Source organism: Garra rufa, chromosome 2, assembly GCF_049309525.1.
Source record: "Garra rufa chromosome 2, GarRuf1.0, whole genome shotgun sequence".
Taxonomy (NCBI): domain Eukaryota; kingdom Metazoa; phylum Chordata; class Actinopteri; order Cypriniformes; family Cyprinidae; genus Garra; species Garra rufa.
In genome coordinates, this window is record NC_133362.1 from 29,261,706 (window position 1) to 29,282,714 (window position 21,009).

A 21,009-nucleotide genomic window follows, 5' to 3' on the forward strand; every position below is an offset into this window, starting at 1 on the left:
AGGACGCTAATAACATCATCGCTGATATGAGCAGGCTCACTCAACACTTCAGCCCCGTGGACGACTTTGGTCCTCATGGAAGAAAGGAGGAGGGAAAAAAAGAGAGGTGGATGAATGTTAATCAACATAGAGAGAGAAAGTGTGTGTAATTGGGCTAAACCGAATTGCGGTGTCACCAATTAGCTGGAGGAGTGGGTGAAAGGCTTAAGCGCTCTTTAATTGTTACTGTTTTTCTTGCTCATTTAGTGGAGCTCCAAGAAAGCAGAGACGACAAAAAAAAGTACTCTTCAAAGAAACGTATTCAAAAGGCTTTTCGAAGCTAATGAGGGACTACATCGAAACACCTATCTGTTCAAAAGTACAGACTTTGCTTTAAGCACACACCAGTTTTTGTACAACTAAAAGGAGTTCTTCCAAACATATATATAAAATGACCATTTATTATACTTTGTCTACCTAATCTGCATAATGGTTTCTTTGTTTAGAAAGGCACAAATATTTGAACGGATTGAAATACATAAAAAAAAAAAACATCTGGGATGTGCATGATAGACAGCACAGTTTACAGTCTGATTAAAAAGCTCATCAACTTTATCAAAGCCAGATGAATCAGAAAGAGATAAATATCCATCTACTTGCTTGAGGCTCACAGCCCAGAGTCTCTCAGGAGGATGTTTTGAAATTTTAGAAAGATTTTGAGAAATGCACTTCTAATTAAGATTACGTTAGGAGCTGGAGGTAATATGCTAATCAAACGCATGAATCAGATGGTGAAAAAAAGGAAAGATTTCACTGGCCAACTTTAATTATTTTATTCTTTCACTAAGTTATACTGTAATGCTGCCTTCAATTAAACTGCTCCAGTAATGGTGTATTTTTCAACCCGATCTCAGATGCGAAATACGAACCACCATGTTTAGTGACATATTTGCTAAAAGACATTTTTGTCCATTTCAGTTTTGTTTTTTTGTCATAAGTGTGCCTGTGTTAATTCCAACTGCATAAATTTTGGCTCAGGTGTTTATTTTTATTGAAATTTTAATATTTCACCCTCATTTTCTTAAAAAAAAAAAAAAAAAATCAGTTTTACCCTGTGTACAAAAATACTCAGGACCTTATGGACAAAAATGTCCACATTGAAACCCATTAAAACAGTTTTTTAACCCAGGGCCATTTGACTAAAAATTATGCAATATTTGCTATTAGGCATTCATTCTATCAGCAAGGCTTCTAACTTAGCAGTTGTACCATTTTTTACTAGATTGTGCCATTTCTTCAAATTTGGCATATAAAAGAAATACTCGCTTTATTCGTGTTTTCTGCTAATGCATATTATAGTCTATTATAGAGTCAATTGGAAAAATAATGCAGCTATAATTGTGTGGGTATGTTGGTAAGGATGTCAGAGTGTGGTTTGCATGTGTTTACTGAAAATTGTATGGGTGTAATTAGTTTGAAAGAAATGATATTGTACTGGCAATCAAAAATCCCACTCCATGTATATGAGTCACACCCTTGGCAGGGTCATAGGGCCATGTCAAAACTATGAATAAGGTCAAAGAAAGTTAATGAGCTTTGAGGATTTTTCTTTTTCACCCAAACACACATTTTAATCCTTGATTGCACTTTTTCATTTGTCATTGTTTTTGTACAGAGATAAAAGGTGAGCTTGAATTTGATGTAGAAGTTCAGAAGCCCCTAAAAACATTGTTTTAGTTTTCACCACAACAAAATGCTGATTGTTTAGTCTAGTGGATTTTATACAAAGTTTGAGTGTTCGCACAGCCAAACAGGTGTTCGCACAGCCAAACCTATACATATTTGGTGCTTGAGGGCTTGGTCATTTCATTGCTTGCAAGATGAAGAGACGTTACTCAGCAGAGGAAGCTCTGGAGCTAGTGTTGCCCACTGACAGTGAGCATTATGTAAAGAAACCAGCTTTTAAAGCATTACAATTCTGAAAATGAATGAATGTTTGGTAATTATGAATAGAAGAGATGCTGATAAAAAACAACAGTCAGTGAAAGTGGAAAAATATTAATATATATAATTTCTTCTTCAATCATATTTTTATGACAGTTTTTGGACATGGGCATTTTTGTCCATTTTGCACCTATGTGCAACTTTCTTTTTTGAACGCACAAGGGTGAAAGGTATATTTCACTTAAAAATTAATTACTCACCCTCATGTCGTTCCAAACTTATAAGACCATCATTCATCTTCGGAACACAAATTAAGATATTTTTGATGAAATGCAAGAGCTTTCTGACCATGCATAGTAGGGCTGCACGATATTGGGAAAAAATTACATTGCGATATATTTTTTTCTTGCGATTTATATTGCGATGTGTACAAATTCATTTATGTTCATCAGGTTGTTTTGAACTGCTTAAAAATCAAATAATAATTCAAGAATAATTGGGGTAATTTTGTAAGCATTTTCAAAAAATAAAAAAATTTAAAAGTACAGTATAATCAAAACCCTGAAATAAAATACTTTTTAAAGCTTATTTTGGGTAGTTTCATAAACAGTTTGACTCACCTTATTCACTGTCAATTCAGGCAAATCAAGGCTCTAATATGAAATTAATAATGAATGTTGCTTTTACCCTGATGAAAGGGAAATCAGCTTCTTCCTTTCACAAAAAACATTAAAAGCTTAGCCAAGATGGAGGAACAGCTGATCATAGCTGTTACAGGGATAACATTTTTTAGCAGCAGAGCTACTGCAAGCAATTTTTAGTTTTGGAAATCCATTTATCTTTGCTGAAACTTCCGCGTCTTTAGGAGAGCGCGTGTCATGGTTGCTTAGCAACGGCAGACGCCACTCTGCCACTCAAGTTACAGAGCGCTTTGGAAAGAAGGAGAAAGCGGCGCGCCTAGCGTTTTCCACGCGTTTTTAGGGCGCGACATGTGAACGGTCCCTTAAATTCGTAGTGTTTCCGCTAGTTGTGGCAACAACTGCCAGGCACTCCAGACAAAGCACCTGTTTTTGGTCAGCAGCATCCTTTTTGTATCCAAAATACTTCCATATGACCGTTTCTTTTTGCGACCAAATCTTCCATTTCGGCGCTTTTCTCCCATCCCGCGCTCATTTCGCCATGCGCACGCAGAGACTGCATGCATGAAGTAGGTGAAGCAACGTGTGCATTGTAGTTTTTAAAGAACCCTTATACATGAGTTAATTACTTTATTTTAGACAAATATAGATCCGTGAATAGAAAGTTCAGAAATATAGAAAGTACATTTTTAAATCAGACACACATAATTTTTTTTTCCCTGTATCGTGACTGCTACGATGTGACTATCGCGCATGCGTACATCGCGATGACGATGCTGAAACGATCTATCGTGCAGCCCTAATGCATAGCCTTTTTCTGACCCTTTCATGTCTCTCTGCGTTTAAGATACATATGCATGGGGGTTTGTGGTTATGTCACAATATTGGAATTATTTCTGTTTTAAACCATGAAGGCAAGTCAATGGATATCACACAACGTTGCAAACTTTGCACAATAGTTAGAGCCAGGGGTGCACATAAGTTTTTTTAGCCTGGTTCTCATCTCACCTGGAGATTTGGTTTGGTCCTCACACTACACATTGTGTGACCCATTAAATATAACTCATACAATAAAACAATAAACAAGTGCGGTAATACCACTATGTTTTAAAATAAAAAGGTTAAATAGTAAAATTTAAAACAAAGTGATAATATTTACTTTTTATGTGAATTTTCATCATTTTTAAACCTAAATTAGCCAGCTTTTATTTTGGCGGGCTGCTGGCAAGTAAGTATATGCGCTCCCGCCGGGTTTAGCGCCTTCTGATTAAAGAGTGTTCAGTGAAAAGTGAATAAAATGTTTTTGCATTTTGCTTTGAAAATGGCAGCGAATAGCCTAGAATTATGCTTTCAGTTCGAACAAAAGTATACAGTATTACAGTTTGTCGATCTAAAATAGTCAGTATGCAAATGCGCGCTCTGAACTTACACAGAGCATTTTCTTATTTTGGTCGTGCATGCAGACCTACGGACCACTCATGTGCACCCCTGGTTATAGATAGTGAATGTGAAAGAAGTGAAAGTGAAAGTAAAGTGCTGAATTAAAAGCACATATTGTCAATACACGAATCTACTTCAACATCTGCTCATAACGGTATGTAACTGTCTAAAATGATTAGCTTAAAGGAGTAGTTCACTTTCAGAACAAAAATTTACAGATAATGTACCCACCCCTTGTCATCCAAGATGTTCATGTCTTTCTTTCTTCAGGCGTAAAGAAATTATGTTTTTTGAGGAAAACATTTCATGATATCTCTCCATATAATGGACTTCTATGGTGCCTTGAGTTTGAACTTCCAAAATGCAGTTTAAATGCAGTTTCAAAGGGCTCTAAATGATTCCAGCTGAGGAAGAAGGGTCTTATCTAGCGAAACGATTATTAAAACGTTATTTTCCAAAAACAATTGCAATTTATATACTTTTTAATCTCTACACAAAGTACACACAGAGCTAGACAAGACGAGCATTTGAGGTTAAAAGTATATATATATTTTTTTTTTTTTGCTAGATAATACCCTTCTTTCCTCGGCTGTGATCATTTAGAGCCCTGTGATGCTCCACCATAGAAGTCCATTATATGGAGAGAAATCCTGAAATGTTTTCCTCAAAAAACATTTCCTTACCACTGAAGAAAGAAAGACATGAACACCTTGAATGACAAGGGGGTGAGTACATTATCTGTAAATCTTTGTTCTGAAAGTGAACTACTCCTTTAATATTTCTCTTGTGGCCCGCATAGTGAAAAACATAAGCAAACATGTATTTCGCAATAAACAGGTTGTTTTTGGAAATCGGTGCATGAAATGTGCTCTTAAAATGCTTCTGAAAATGCTCTTAATTGTCATTGATGACTGCTGTCTAAGGGTGCTTTTACACCTGGCACTTTGTTTCGGAACCTGGCGCATTTCCCCCCTTAGCTCGATTTGTTTGGGCATATGTGAACACGGCAATCGCGCTCAGATCCGCGCTAAAACAATCGGTCCGAGATCGCCTGAACGATGTGGTCTCAGCTCGATTGAAAACGAACTCTGGAGCGGTTCGGTTGTAGTGAGAAAGCAATCCGATCAAACGGACCAACGAACCAGGCTATATCACAATGTATAATGGGTAATTACAGTTCCGAGAAAAGCAGTAGCTTTGTTGTTTAGCTAAAACCTCTTAAAATGAACCTGTGAATGTCTGTGTGTGGGCACGTCTTTCCTATTCAAAATCAAAGCGTGCATTTTCATTTTATAATGCTGTCTTATTGTAGTAGGTGCTCTTGTAGTAGGTGCATTTTAAGAATGATTTCCCTACGAATCCTGAACTCCTGCTCAAAATTATAAATTAAAATAACGACAGCTATACAAAAAATGCAACAATACACCCACAAAGCTGCTGTTGATCCATCCTGATGGATGACAGCTGAGCGGAATAAATAACCTTTAGAGCTTTGACCAATAAGAGCACAGTTTACACGCGTGACTTGTATTAACACATTTGGTCCGTTTACAAACTTTGCTGTGTGAAGGCGAACTGCACCAAGAATAAAATGCAACACTGTAATAATTTTAATCCCTGTTTCGGAACAGATAAATCGATCTACAGGTGTGAAAGCACCCTAAGGGTGTGTTTACACTTGCAGTTTGGTTCGTTTGGTCTGGACCAAAAAGGAAAATGATACATTTGGTCCTGGTCGGCTTAGTGTTCACACTGGCATTTTTGACAGCGAACCTAAAGATACCGAACCTAAAAGGACAGTGATACGTTCACAACCTGATCAGTCAGGTTAAATGACGTATATTTCGTGGCGGAACTCACCCATTCACAAGTACCCATTAACTGATCACGAAAAGCTCATAAAAGGCACTTTACCTCCTCGTTGCTCTATGTTTGCCCTCTGCTCATTTTGTTTTGAATACACTGCTTGTTCCCTTTGTGAAATCATGTCGCATAGCATCGCATCTTGTCATTACTTCCTGTTTTTGGTTTGTTTAGAAGTATTTGCTCCGTGTCGCATACATATTTAAATCGAACCGCACCAGAGTTCGTTTGGAAGAGAGACCCATCTTTTTAGCGGTCTTGGATGAACCACATTAACAAAGCAATTGCACTAGAGTTTGTTTTAATTGAACTAAACATGACAAGTGTGAACACACCATGACAAGTGTGAACACACCTGTCACACACACAATTCTGCTGACTAAGTTCTGATGTAGAACGTCTATCTCTCTTAGGATGTGTTCACGCCTGTCATGTTTGATTCGATTAAAACAAACTCTGATGTGATTGCTCTGTTAGTGTGGTTCATTTGAGTAAATGTGAACGCTGTGATCAAACTCTGGTGTGCACCAAACAAGCAGACCAAGACCGCTAAAAAGATGAGTCTCGGTCCGCTTCCAAATGAACTCTGGTGCAGTTGAATGAAATATGAATGCAATATGGACCAAATACTTAGACAATACAAATAAACAAACCAAAAACAGGATGTAACGACATGATGCAATGCTATGCGATATGGTTTAATGACGCAGAACGAGCGGAGTATCCAAAACAAAATAAGCAGAGGGCAAACGTGGAGTTGTAAATACCTTTTATGACCTTTTCGTGAGTTCGCAGATGGTGAAAATAAAATCATACGTACACAGATCAATGAGCGCGCTTAGTCCAGCAGACAACATTAGGTGTATTCAACTTAAAGCAGCGCTGAGCAGACCAATCAGTGAATGGGTACTTTGATGTCATACACTGACTGGTCTGCGCAGCGTCGCTTTAATTCAAACACACCTTTTGTTTGGGGGTTTGGTTTGGTTGGGAGTTTCGTCACAAAATATGAGTTATTCAACCCGAACAATCAGGTTGTGAATTTATCACTTTGCCTTTAGGTTGGGTATCTTTAGGTTTGCTGTCAAAAATGCCAGTGTGAACACTATGCAGACCAGGACCAAATGTATTGTTTTCTTTTTTGGTACGGACCAAATGGACCAAAAGAACTGAACTACAAGTGTGAATGCACCCTTAGTGCACTGACTTTATATTCTGGTTCAAATAAGTAAGGTTGGGCAAAAAAATTGCAAGTCATTCTCTCTGTCAAAATCTTCAGACATGTTTACAAAGATTGTTTTCTATGCGGCCTATGTCGTCTTCTGCTTGTAAACAAGGAGCAGTGCATCTGGATTCTATGTCAGAACACCGGCTCCTAGGTCTTATGGGTTTGGAACCACATGAGGGTTAGTAATTAATGACAGAATTTTCATTTTTGGGTCAACAAACCTTTTAAGCTTGTCCTAACCACAATTTAACAAAAACTCAGTCAAAATGCTAACTCATTTACTGGTTTTAGGACTCAATCTTGCAACAGTCTAAAAAAAGCCAGACTTACATCTTACAAATACTGTCTGATGCAACACAAACATGGCGCCACTCAAGGATAAACATTCACATTTAAGCAAATAAAATGCATCAATCAGTCAAGATTACGTGACTATACTACATCAAAAGCTAATCAGATGTGTTTAGCAAATGTTTGTGGAGACAGATGTGTAAAACACTGTAAATGATCACTTAAAAACTTGCAGAACAACCTTGTTTATTCCCTAAAATGTGCTTGCTAGGAGACCCCTTAAACTGAAAATGCTCAGAGAGCAATGAAATGCCTTTATAGATAAAGATAAGCGATATCAAGTGGGACTATCCCACATCCGACTTTGAATGGATCAAATTGTGAATGCAAAATGAAGTTGATATGAAATATAATTGGCTCTAATCTCTGTAAATAGTTTACCAGGCCCACTTGTGTTCCGCTAGAGAAGTGTTTGTTTACCTCTTTAGCTTGTCTGGTACACGGTGGTATATCCATCATCCTGACAGCCAATCAGGTTAGGGAGTCAGAGTTACACGGTTACTGTGACATCCAGACACAGAAAATGTTTCAAAGGGGACAAAAAAAAAAAAAAAAAAAAATTGAAGGGAACAAAAAGGTGTAAGAAGAGAAACACAAATGATCTGAAAGGTATGTTGTGGGGTAACCTCACTTACTTTTGTAGCATTACTTGAGGTTGACCAGTGTTATAAAACTGTTCTATAATATATGAATATTCAGTTAAAGAGAGGAATGAAATCATTCTGATTTTAAGCCATATCACACAGCTACAAGTGTGATATTGCATTTATACAACAGTTTGATGACACATGTCTTTAAAAAGCCTCTTTTGTGTGGAACCATTTTCTTTTACTACGCCATGGAGGCCCATTAATGACTAGTAACGAAGGAATGTTGAGTTGCTTCACTGAAAGCTTATTGTATTACTGTATTAAATGCTCACTGTATTATGTAGAGTATTATGAGAGAAAGAGATGGACTGAGGGAGTGTGATTACCTGCATCTGATGCAGCATTCATTCTTTAACTCAATCTCATATTCACAATAAAACATTTGTTTGAATGTCCACTGAGGAAAGCAATATCTTTGTCGTACTATCCTTTCATCTGTTAAGAGTGATTTCAGATGACAGTGCTGCTCAGTGCATTTGTTGGCTGCATCTTCCAAGTCTTTACTGCTGACTCACTCATAAAAAACAATGTCTTGTCACCATCTAATGGCTGAATAATGTAACTATAATCACCTTCTTGAACATACACCATTTCTCAATACTTAATGCTATTATTAAATACTACTATTATTTATATATATGAATAATATAATATAATGAATAATTAGATTTAATAAACAACAACATCCATCATAAAAGTTGCTAGGCAATTCAGTCAAAAGTACAATGACAGCGCTATGGTATACAGCATTAAAGTTACATAAAATATAACATTATTTGGTCCCTATTCCAAAACTATTTGGCCTGGAACAAATAATTTATTAATGAGACTATAAACTGCCTTTTAGATTGACCCAAAATGAGTTATATCTAATGTTTAACCACTATAGAGACATCAGAGTCAGAGGTAAATTCCAGAAGATCTGGCTGAGGTAAGCTGCTATCGGCGGGTTCATGAGTGCTATATATATATATATTAGTGGTGGGCATAGATTATTTTTTTAATCTAGATTAATCTCACTGTAATCTTGGAATTAATCTAGATTAATCTAGATTAAAATGGCTAATTTGAATTCTGCCGAAGGCATTCAGAATATGTGTGCTACCCAAATAATGACTAAAAGTAAGTCTTTGAGAACAGGTTTCTCAAGCCAGGTGGTGCATTAGACCAGGGGCTCATCTCCTGTTTCCAAAATGCATCACAAACTGCTTGACAATTGCATTTACAACACAATTAACTATACAAACTTGTGTAACCAACTATTCCCACACTGCATGTACTTCTGCGTAAAAGGCTGCGCGACGTGCGCGTTGCAGTTAAATACACAGACGCGCACGGGCATGGATATCTGCATGCATAGTTAAACTGCATGCGTTGCTTTTAGAAGCGTCAATTCAGTTGTTGCATATAGTTTAATGTCTTTATTTCGGGATTATCAAAGTAAATTATAACTCAAATTTGAGATTTTACTGGGGCACAGCAGATTTTCACTGGGGCACGTGCCCCAGTAAAAAGGGTCTAGCAACGCCCCTGCCCTGAAGCAAACCCGGCGGCTTCATAGCTGCAGAGTATGTGAGCGGAGTGGAGCGGCAACAATTTCCCCTCCACGCTCCGTTCATTTAATAATCGCTCCGCTCCGGGTTCACAATTTCCCGCTCCCGCTCCACTCCTCGCTCACTGATATCAGAAACACCGCTCCGCCTTCGCTCCGCGTCAAAAAACAAATCTGAAATAATGTTTGAAATATAACGGTCCTGTTCATAACACATATTAAAATAAAAATACTAAAATAAAATAACAGGAGAGTTTGGAACACTAATGTGCAAACTTTGTTCCTACCACATACCAAGCTGATAACATTGTCAGCATTAAAAGAGTATAATTGCTGCTTTGTGCAGTGCAAAGTTTGTAATGAAAATAAAAAATACAATACACAGATTCTGCTCATTCGAAATCGGATACCGTTACATTTGTTTTAATGCATTATTGACAGAGCGATTGCATGTGAATAAGTGCTGTACCTGTTTAAATCACCTGAAAATATTCAGTATCTAGAAGGAACAAACTAATTCCTTGTGAACTATAATTTACCGCTCATGTCCATTGCCGTCATCATAGCCTTCTGATTTGAGTGATCCATCTCTATCAAGCTAGCTAAATATGTTTAACATGTAAATTCCTGCTTAATATGCAGTCATATTACGGACCGCTGGCATGAATTGTACTCATGATGGAGCAGTGGTGGAGCGCTGTTGGAGCGAGTGAAAACCACGACGATCCGATTTTTCAAAAATCCGCTCCTCCCTCCATCCAAAATCACACTGCTCCACTCCCACTCCGCTCCACTCCGCTCACATACTCTCAGCTGCATCCATGTTAGCACGTCTCGTTTGATGTGGTAATTTCACAGTAGGCATACACACAGGTTCGAAGACTCGTTCTCACCCCCTACAGTGCAATTCGACTAGGTATACATCATAGTTTGCATAGTATAGGCCCAGCTCCCAACCCAACTTTGAGAAAAGATTAACGCCGATATTTTTTTTATCGCCCGATAAGAGTCTCACGTTAATGCAGCACGTTAACGCCGATAACGGCCCACCACTAATATATATATATATATATATATATATATATATATATATATATATATATATATATATATAATTTTACTTTCAACATTTCTTGACACTTTGTCCTGTTTTATTGGAGACAACTTTCTCATTTATTTTTCCAGAAAAACTGCAAATTCATAAACAATCTGTCAGCTAAGCCACGGACACAAAGTGACAGAGCTCCAAATCCATACTCAATGCTCCTTACTGCTGTTTCACAAACAAACATCATTATTCATCCGTGTAATTAAAATAACTTAAGTGTGCCAATGCACCACACTCAATTAACCACGATATACCATTTTCCACAGAGTTTGATCTCTGTTTTGGCATTGTAAAGCAGTTGGGCATTTGACTGAACTTTGGCTTTGAACGACTTGGCTTGAACTACAAGTATCCTCTTGACAGAGAACCAGAACTGTGAATCCACAGCCAGAAGATATGATGGAGTGAGGAAAAGAGAGAAAGAGATATAAAATAGGAGGGATACAAAGTATACGCACCAATCTCCCTCAAATGCCACGACGCATTACATCAGACGTGTCCCTCGCCTGCAGAGGACTAAATGCACACCAAACAACAAAGCCCTACAGCCCCTAGCTTCAACTTTGATATCTATCAACACATTCCCATGCTCACAATTGCAAAACAACAAAAAAACTCTTGCTATTCATACTGGATAATAACTGCAAGAATATGTATAGCGAACATTGAATCCCTGTTGCCATGACCTTAACCTTTGTGAATGTCGGGATGTGCACACTTACAATCATATCCGCTTGAAATTACTGCACACAAATACGAATACATACAAGATAAATGGCCAGTGTCACAGTGTAGCCAAAGCTACAGTGTTGTGGTGCAGTTTCCAGCACAATCCATTAATAAAACCTATATATCTGTGTATCAAATAAAGCCAAATGATTAAATACTCTTATAACTTGGCATGACTAAACCAAAGCAGATTACCTTCATGTTGGTTAATTTATAGCAACATTTTGTTTTTCTGTGCTAAACAAATTGATATGTAAATGTGGAATGATGTTACACAACATTTGTGTTGACCTGACAGTTAAAAATCCCACAGAACACAATACAGAGGCGGCTGACAGTCTAACGCAAGCTTCAGTATTTATACATAGCGGGCGGCGTGTTATTATTTATACAGAGTAGGTGGCATGTAATTATTTTGCTGCACTTTGAGGCACTTTAAACACAACTGTGGTCACTCAGCTCTGTAATTTGACTGTCCAGAACTATAACAAGTATGGCATTTCTGAACACATATGACTAGTGAAAACTGAAAATGAAACCATGCAATTGCAAACATCATGTGCTGTCACAGAAATTGATGATTTCCATCACCTGCAAATATGTGCATATGGTTCTGGCTGCTGTTCAAGAGAAACATGTAAAAAGTACCGTAGGTTCACCCTTAAGTGGATTTTTTAATAATCCTGCAAATTTAGAAAAGAACAGTTTTCTAATTGAATATTTACATTTTTATTTAATTGATTTGGTGCTCAAGAAACATTCCATCTTATTAGTGGAAAATTGTTGTGCTTAAGTTTGAAAAACAGCATTTAATTGAAATAGTATAACAGCGTTTTAGTGCCACGTTAAAAAATTAAAAAAATCTAATATTACAAAATTAAAGTTGTTTCGAGAATAATGAATGAATAATGAATAATGTCTAAATATTTTGAGAATAAAGTCAAAATATTTTAAGAATAAAGTCAACATATTTTGAGAATAAAGTTGAAATATTTAGACGATAAAGTCAAGATTATGAGAATAAAGTCAAAATGTCGCGAGAATAAAGTCACAATTATGAGAATAAAGCTGAAGTGTTTCGAGAATAAAGTTGAAATGTTTTGAGAATAAAAACTAAATATGTTAAGAATAGAGTCAAATTATGAGAATTAATTTGTAGCAATCATGAGATTAAAGTTATAATATTTAGAGAATAAAGTCAACATATTTTGAGAATAAAGTCGAAATGTCTCAAACATAAAGTCAAAATTATGAGAATAAAGTCAAAATGTTTCGAGAATAAAGTCACATTTATAAAAATAAAGCTTAAGTGTTTCGAAATTACAAGAATAAATTTAAATTGCAAGAATAAAGTTTAAATATTTTGAGAATAAGGTCAACATATTTTGAGAATAAGGTCAACATATTTTGAGAATGAAGACAAAATATGTTAAGAATAAAGTCAAAATTATGAGAATTAATTCGTAGCAATCATGAGATTAAAGTTATAATATTTTGAGAATAAAGTCAACATATTTTAAAAATAAAGAAAAAATATTTAGACAATAAAGTCAAAATTATTAGAATAAAGCCGAAATGTTTTGAGAATAAAGTCACATTTATGAAAATAAAGCTTAAATGTTTTGAAATTACAAGAATAAATAGAAATTACAATAATAAAGTTTAAATATTTTGAGAATAAAGACAAAATATTTAGACAATAATGTCAAAATTATGAGAATGAAGTCGAAATGTCTCGAGAATAAATTTGAAATTATGAGAATAAAGTCACATTTATGAGAATAAAGCTGAAGTGTTTCGAGAATAAAGTCGAAATGTTTTGAGAATAAAGTCCAAATATTTGAGAATTAAGTTAAAATTATGAAAATAAATTCAAAATGTTTTATGAGATTAAAGTTATAATATTTCGAGAATAAAGACAAAAATTTTTTGAAAATAAAGTCAACATATTATGAGAATAAAGTCGAAATGTTTTGAGAATTAAGTCAAAATTATGAGAATAAAGTCAAAATGTTTCGAGAATAAAGTCACATTTATGAGAATAAATCTGAAGTGTTTCGAGAATAAAGTCAAATGTTTTGAGAATAAAAACAAAATATGTTAAGAATAAAGTCAAAATTATGAGAATTAATTCGTAGCAATTACGAGATTAAAGTTTTTTAAGAGTATATTCTAGCCTTTTGCACATACAAATGGGATTGGGAGAATCTGGAAATAATTTAAAAGTCTCACCTTTCAAAATCTGTCCTTTGTTTAGTGAAATACAAACAATATGTCTATTACAATAATGTGCTTTTCACGCTCTTTAATGTGGTATGACAAATCGCTGTAGTTTAAGCAGCATGTAAATAAGTCGTCTTTCCGATTACAGTGAGACATTTAATTACGTTAGGCTATACTGTTTTTTTTTTTCATTCTCTCTGATGTTTCCTTCACATTAATACTATGTTGCAAACTTGAAATAAAGTGGATTTATAATTTGTATTTTGTGATAAAACTGACACAATTTGAAAGCTGAGCTGTGTATGTAACACCAAAAAGCAACAAAGCACAAAATTATTGCGATTACTGAGTGGCTGGCACGCTACAAATAACGAATGGAAGACATTAAATATTATTCCCAATCATTTACTGTATTATACCGTGAATTATACAGCTTGTGAACAGTCACTTATATACCTCAGAAAGGACAATATAACTTATGTTAACAAGTCGACTTCAACCTTTAGGACATTTTATTGTTGTTTTAAATTTAATACATATAAGGAATGAAAGGTTGGACGCCACATACATTTTCGCGAAGTAGGTGGTGGAATTTTCACAAAGAAAACAGTATAATTAAATGAACCGAATGTCTCATTGTAATCAAAAAGATGACTGATTCGCATACAGGAACCTGTCCTGATACATTAAAGAGCGTGAGAAAAACATTGTTACAAGACACATTGTTTGTATTTCACTATAAAACTGAACGAATTTGAAAGTGGAGACTTTGGTTTATATTAAAAGTACCAAAAGCACAAAGCTTATTGCTATTATTCGGTGGCTGTAGCACTACAAATAGACCTAATAAATGTAGTCGAAGACATGAAATATTATTTCCAAGCATACTCTCCCTGCAAGTATAACACATGGTATGATTTCTTCTAATAATCCCACATATATTCAAATTAATTCCAGTGGCCTGGCAACTTCTCCTGGTGCTCCCAATCCTTGCAATATACATGTGCAGGCTTTACTCTTAAAATATTATAACTTTAATTGATATGATTTAATTCTCGTAATTTCGACTTAATTCTTTAAACATTTGACTATTCTCGTAATTTTGACTTTATTCTTGTAATATTTTGACTTTATTCTCATAATATTTCAACTTTATTCTTATAACACTTCGACTTTATTTTTGAAACATTTTAACTTTAATTCTCAGAATTTCAAATTTATACTCATAATATTTAAAAAATGTTCTCCTTTATTTTTCGGCTTTATTCTCGAAATATTACGACTTGTATTACGATCTCGTAATCTTAGATTTTTTTTAACATGGCACTAAATTGCCATCAGAAATATTTTTTAAAAATTACAAATGTTTTGACTGTACTTTCTGAATAATTTAATGCACCCTTACTGAATAAAGGTATCAATTTCTTGAAGTTTTATCACAATATACAAATTATAAATGTTTTTTTTCTCATAATTTTAAGTTTATAGCACAATACAAACATGAAGGAAGCATCTAAAGGAATAAAAAAAAAGTATAGCCTAATTTCAACGTTATTCTCAAAATATTTCACCTTTATTCTCGAAATATTATGACTTTAATCTCAAGAATCTTAGAATTGTTTTAATTTTTAGCATGGCACTAAAACACCATCATAGAAATAGAAATATTTTCTTAAATTATAAATGATTTGACTGTAATTTCTGATCAATTTAATGCACCCTTACTGAATAAAGGCATCAATTTCTTTAAAAATAAAATAAAATAAATCTTACTGACTCCAAATGTACCCAGTATATACATGCATTGATATTTAGGTGTACATAGGTGATGGTTTATAAAAAATTATTTTAAACATTAAAAAATAGACAATTGCAACTATAATATATAATAAAATGCATTTCTCATTTCTACTCTTCAACACACATTCTTTAAAACCATATAGCGGTTTCTAAGTGAAAGAATGTGTCCTTTACAAACATCCCCTAAAACAACACAGAATGCCTTTATTTGCAGAGACAGCAAGAGTGGTAGTGTTTGGCTTCATCACAGCCAACACAATTATACATATTGTGCTTATTCATCAGCCAGCCTTCATTAATGGCTTTAGATGGTGAGGTTAATGCATCCTTGCATCCTCAGCAAACTTCTCACTAAATTCCAAAAACTAAAATTCTATGCATATTTTAGAGAAACAAAGTAAATGTTTAACTTAGTCACAACGTTTCTTCACTTTAATTACACAGAACATTTAATTTAAATTAATGAAGTGTGCATACCTGAAAAATGTGACAAAGAACTGCACCAGGTCCATGATGCTGCTGTGTTGAGAGAAGGATATCTGTGAGAAAAGAAGAAGAAAACTCAAAAAATCAAGCAAAAATGCTATCAAAAGATACCCAAATGTTTTAATCATCAAATGGCTTCAAATTTGAAGGAAAACAAGCAACTCACTATGAATGCTGGGCTAGGTGACAAAAAATAAACTACTGTTAAACCATATTTAAAAGATTTCTAAAAAAAACAGATGGCATGTAATAAACTTGATATATAATTTAATCAAGTGTTATGTTGTTGATCTAATCTAACTTGAATTTGTTGTACACCTTACTCTGCAAACTTTCTGTGGAATAATAAATGCTTCCAATCAAAATTATTTTTACTTGACATGTAAGTAGTTTTATTGCAGATTCATGGCATATTAATTTTCTACAGCTTGGCAAGGTTTCCTAGAAAACAAGCACCATGAATTTTCCCCAAATGCTGAACAGGGACTTGAAATACTCCGATACTTAATTATGTGTGTTTATGATGGAATTTTATTTATTGATTGTTTGTGTTTATTTATTTTGCCACTGTACATATCTCAAGTTCATTCCACAATCTTAAATATTCCAAAAGACTCTAAGGCTAAAAAAAAGTACTTTTATAAAGATAACAACATGCTACTAGCTGCGTTATGGAATATTATAATGCACATAATGGAAAGCAATTAAAAGTAAACTAATTATGCAGTGAAACATTCCCATCATTCACATCATTACTAAAACGCTAAGCAATTAGAACTAACAGTGTTAGTACAATATTGGAACTGCTATCATACTTAAAATTTACCTCTTAATAAAACTAACACATATGAAATATAAAGGGTTACTGAAGTGCACAAAAATAATGATAAAAAAACTTATTATTAAATGTATTACTTATTATTGACTTTATTATATTGAACAATTTAAAACCACACAAATTAAGATTTATAATAAAACATTTGACATTTTGACTTTATTCTCATAATTTTGACTTAATTCTCAAAAACATTTAGACTTTATTCTCTTCATATTTTGACTTTATTCTCATTTTTTTTTTTACTTTATTCTCGTAATATTTCGACTTTAATCTCATAATATTTCGACTTTTTTCACGTAGTATTTTGACTTTATTCTCGAAACATTACGACTTTACTCTCGTAACATTTCGACTTTATTCTCGAAATATTACGACTTTATTCTCTTAATATTTTGACTTTATTCTCGAAACATTACGACTTTATTTTCTTAATATTTCGACTTTATTCTCGAAACATTACGACTTTACTCTCGTAACATTTCGACTTTATTCTCGAAATATTACGACTTTATTCTCGTAATATTTCAACTTTATTCCCGTAATATTTCAACTTTATCCTCGTAATATTTCAACTTTATTCTCGTAATATTTCGACTTCATTCTCGTAACATTTAGGCTTTATTCTCATAACATTTCGACTTTACTCTCGTAATATTTCAACTTTAATCTCATAATATTTCCACTTTATTCTTGTAATATTTCAACTTTATTCTCTTTATATTTCGACTTTAATCTCGTAATATTTCAACTTTATTCCCGTAATATTTCAACTTTATCCTCGTAATATTTCAACTTTATTCTCGTAATATTTCAACTTTATTCTCGTAATATTTCGACTTCATTCTCGTAACATTTAGGCTTTATTCTCATAACATTTCGACTTTACTCTCGTAATATTTCAACTTTAATCTCATAATATTTCCACTTTATTCTTGTAATATTTCAACTTTATTCTCTTTATATTTCGACTTTAATCTCGTAATATTTCAACTTTATTCTCGAAATATTACGACTTTATTCTCTTAATATTTTGACTTTATTCTCGAAACATTACGACTTTATTTTCTTAATATTTCGACTTTATTCTCGAAACATTACGACTTTACTCTCGTAACATTTCGACTTTATTCTCGAAATATTACGACTTTATTCTCGTAATATTTCAACTTTATTCCCGTAATATTTCAACTTTATCCTCGTAATATTTCAACTTTATTCTCGTAATATTTCGACTTCATTCTCGTAACATTTAGGCTTTATTCTCATAACATTTCGACTTTACTCTCGTAATATTTCAACTTTAATCTCATAATATTTCCACTTTATTCTTGTAATATTTCAACTTTATTCTCTTTATATTTCGACTTTAATCTCGTAATATTTCAACTTTATTCCCGTAATATTTCAACTTTATCCTCGTAATATTTCAACTTTATTCTCGTAATATTTCAACTTTATTCTCGTAATATTTCGACTTCATTCTCGTAACATTTAGGCTTTATTCTCATAACATTTCGACTTTACTCTCGTAATATTTCAACTTTAATCTCATAATATTTCCACTTTATTCTTGTAATATTTCAACTTTATTCTCTTTATATTTCGACTTTAATCTCGTAATATTTCAACTTTATTCTCGAAACATTACGACTTTATTCTCTTAATATTTCGACTTTATTCTCGAAACATTACGACTTTATTCTCTTAATATTTCGACTTTATTCTCGAAACATTACGACTTTACTCTCGTAACATTTCGACTTTATTCTCGATATATTTCGACTTTATTCTCGTAACATTTAGGCTTTATTCTCGTAACATTTCGACTTTACTCTCGTAATATTTCGACTTTAATCTCATAATATTTCGACTTTATTCTCGATATATTTCGACTTTATTCTCGTAACATTTCGACTTTATTCTCTTAATATTTCGACTTTATTCTCGAAACATTTCGACTTTATTCTCGAAACATTTCGACTTTATTCTCTTAATATTTCGACTTTATTCTCGAAACATTACGACTTTACTCTCGTAACATTTCGACTTTATTCTCGAAACATTACGACTTTATTCTCTTAATATTTCGACTTTATTCTCGAAACATTACGACTTTACTCTCGTAACATTTCGACTTTATTCTCGATATATTTCGACTTTATTCTCGTAACATTTAGGCTTTATTCTCGTAACATTTCGACTTTACTCTCGTAATATTTCGACTTTAATCTTGTAATATTTCAACTTTATTCTCGTAATATTTCGACTTTATTCTCGTAATATTTCAACTTTATTCCCGTAATATTTCAACATTATTCCCGTAATATTTCAACTTTATTCTCGTAATATTTCAACTTTATTCTCGTAATATTTCAACTTTATTCTCGTAATATTTTAACTTTATTCTCTTTATATTTCGACTTTATTCTCGTAACATTTCGACTTTACTCTCGTAATATTTCGACTTTAATCTCGTAATATTTCAACTTTATTCTCTTTATATTTCGACTTTATTCTCGTAACATTTAGGCTTTATTCTCGTAACATTTCGACTTTACTCTCGTAATATTTCGACTTTTATCTCGTAATATTTTGACTTTATTCTCATAATATTTTGACTTTATTCTCATAATATTTTGACTTTATTCTCGTAATATTTCTATTTAATTCTCGAAATATTACGACTTTAATCTTGTAATCTTAGAAATTTTTCTCATTGTAGAAATAGAAATCTTTTCTAAAAATGTAAAAATTTTTGACTGTAATTTCTGATAAATTTAATGCACCCTTACTGAATAAAGGTATCAATTTCTTTAAAAAATAAAATAAAATAAAATAAATATAAAATTGAATGGTTATACTGGATATATGAACCCAGTAAGTAAAAATAAAATAAAAAAGTCATACAGGTTTGGAACATCATAAGGGTGAGTATGTGTTGACAGAATTTTCATTTTTGTGTGAAAGATTTCTCCAACTTTATAAAAAAGTATTTTAATTATAAAAAAAATTGCAAATATAATATATAATATAATGCAATTCTCATTTCTACTCTTCAACACACATTCTTCGAAACCATATAGCTGTTTCCAAATGCAAGATTGTGTCCTTCACAAACATCCCCTAAAACAACACACTATTATAAATTTTTTTTAACATTTAGGTTCAGTCAGGAAATTTACTGAAAATGTATTTAAAAATAGATTCATGTAAATGAACTAAATAAATTAAGTTATGCCAACTGTTGCCTTAATTTTTTAGGTTTTACGAACATATTTTTTTTTTAAACGTGCATATATGTCATGGGTCCCACATACTACCAAATTTTCTCACTCACATAATGATGAAAGACCCCAAAAGCCACCGGGAATGAAGGTCTGTGATGGCTAATTCATTACATTACATAACATGCCAATACATAACTAGTGTTTGAAATCACTGGGGTTCAGTAGATTAACATTTCTCCCTGTCCTCCCTTACGTAAGCGGTACAATAAGCACAGTGTGTTATATAAACTGCATTTGATTTCTCAGCTGTTGCAGTCAAGCCCACAAATAAGATCCTGTGTTCCTGTCCATTCGCTGATTGCTTCAGCTACATGACCAAATTATTTGCCTTTTCAATATCTGAGGCCACTCACATCGATTGCTTATGAGAATCCAATACATAATTCTCCCAACTAAACCTATCTAAATCTTAATCCGCCCTCCATCTCCATCTAAAAATCGACCATCTGATAAAAGAAAATGTCATTTTATGATTGATTTGTAAATGTCAGATGTTATCGCAGTGATTTATTTTTCAAGAAGTGGCGTGCTTTCAAAGTTCAGGCGACAAAATGTGTTTACTTAGTTCGAATGAGTTTTGGACTCAAACTTTTCTTTTTCTTGGAGGACACACTATTATCGACTGCAAAAACAGAGGCAGGTATAAAGCAAGGCAATAACACATACACATACACACACACAGACATTAAATGTGGACCTTCTCTGTCGCGCTATGCAGCTGTGTTCATTTGTGCCGGGGTGCACAGCAGATGATCATGAAAGGTGACTAATACATCCATGCGACATTTTCAACCGTCATAAATGTGCTTTTACTTCTGGATGGGAGGAAGGAGCATTAGGATAGATGGAGAGGAGAGGATAGGGAGGTGTGTGTGCGCAGGTGGAAGTGAGGG

The 21,009-nt window shown here is 33.6% G+C and overlaps 1 protein-coding gene across 1 annotated transcript in view; it reads right to left on the bottom strand.

Moving 5' to 3' along the window:
* atrnl1a (attractin-like 1a) overlaps positions 1 to 21,009 on the bottom strand; it is a 326,819-nt gene that overhangs the window by 91,418 nt on the left and 214,392 nt on the right. Inside the window, exon 26 of the mRNA XM_073834640.1 lies at positions 15,983 to 16,044. Coding sequence (XP_073690741.1) covers positions 15,983 to 16,044 — 62 coding nt within the window. The remainder of the gene's footprint in view (positions 1 to 15,982; positions 16,045 to 21,009) is intronic.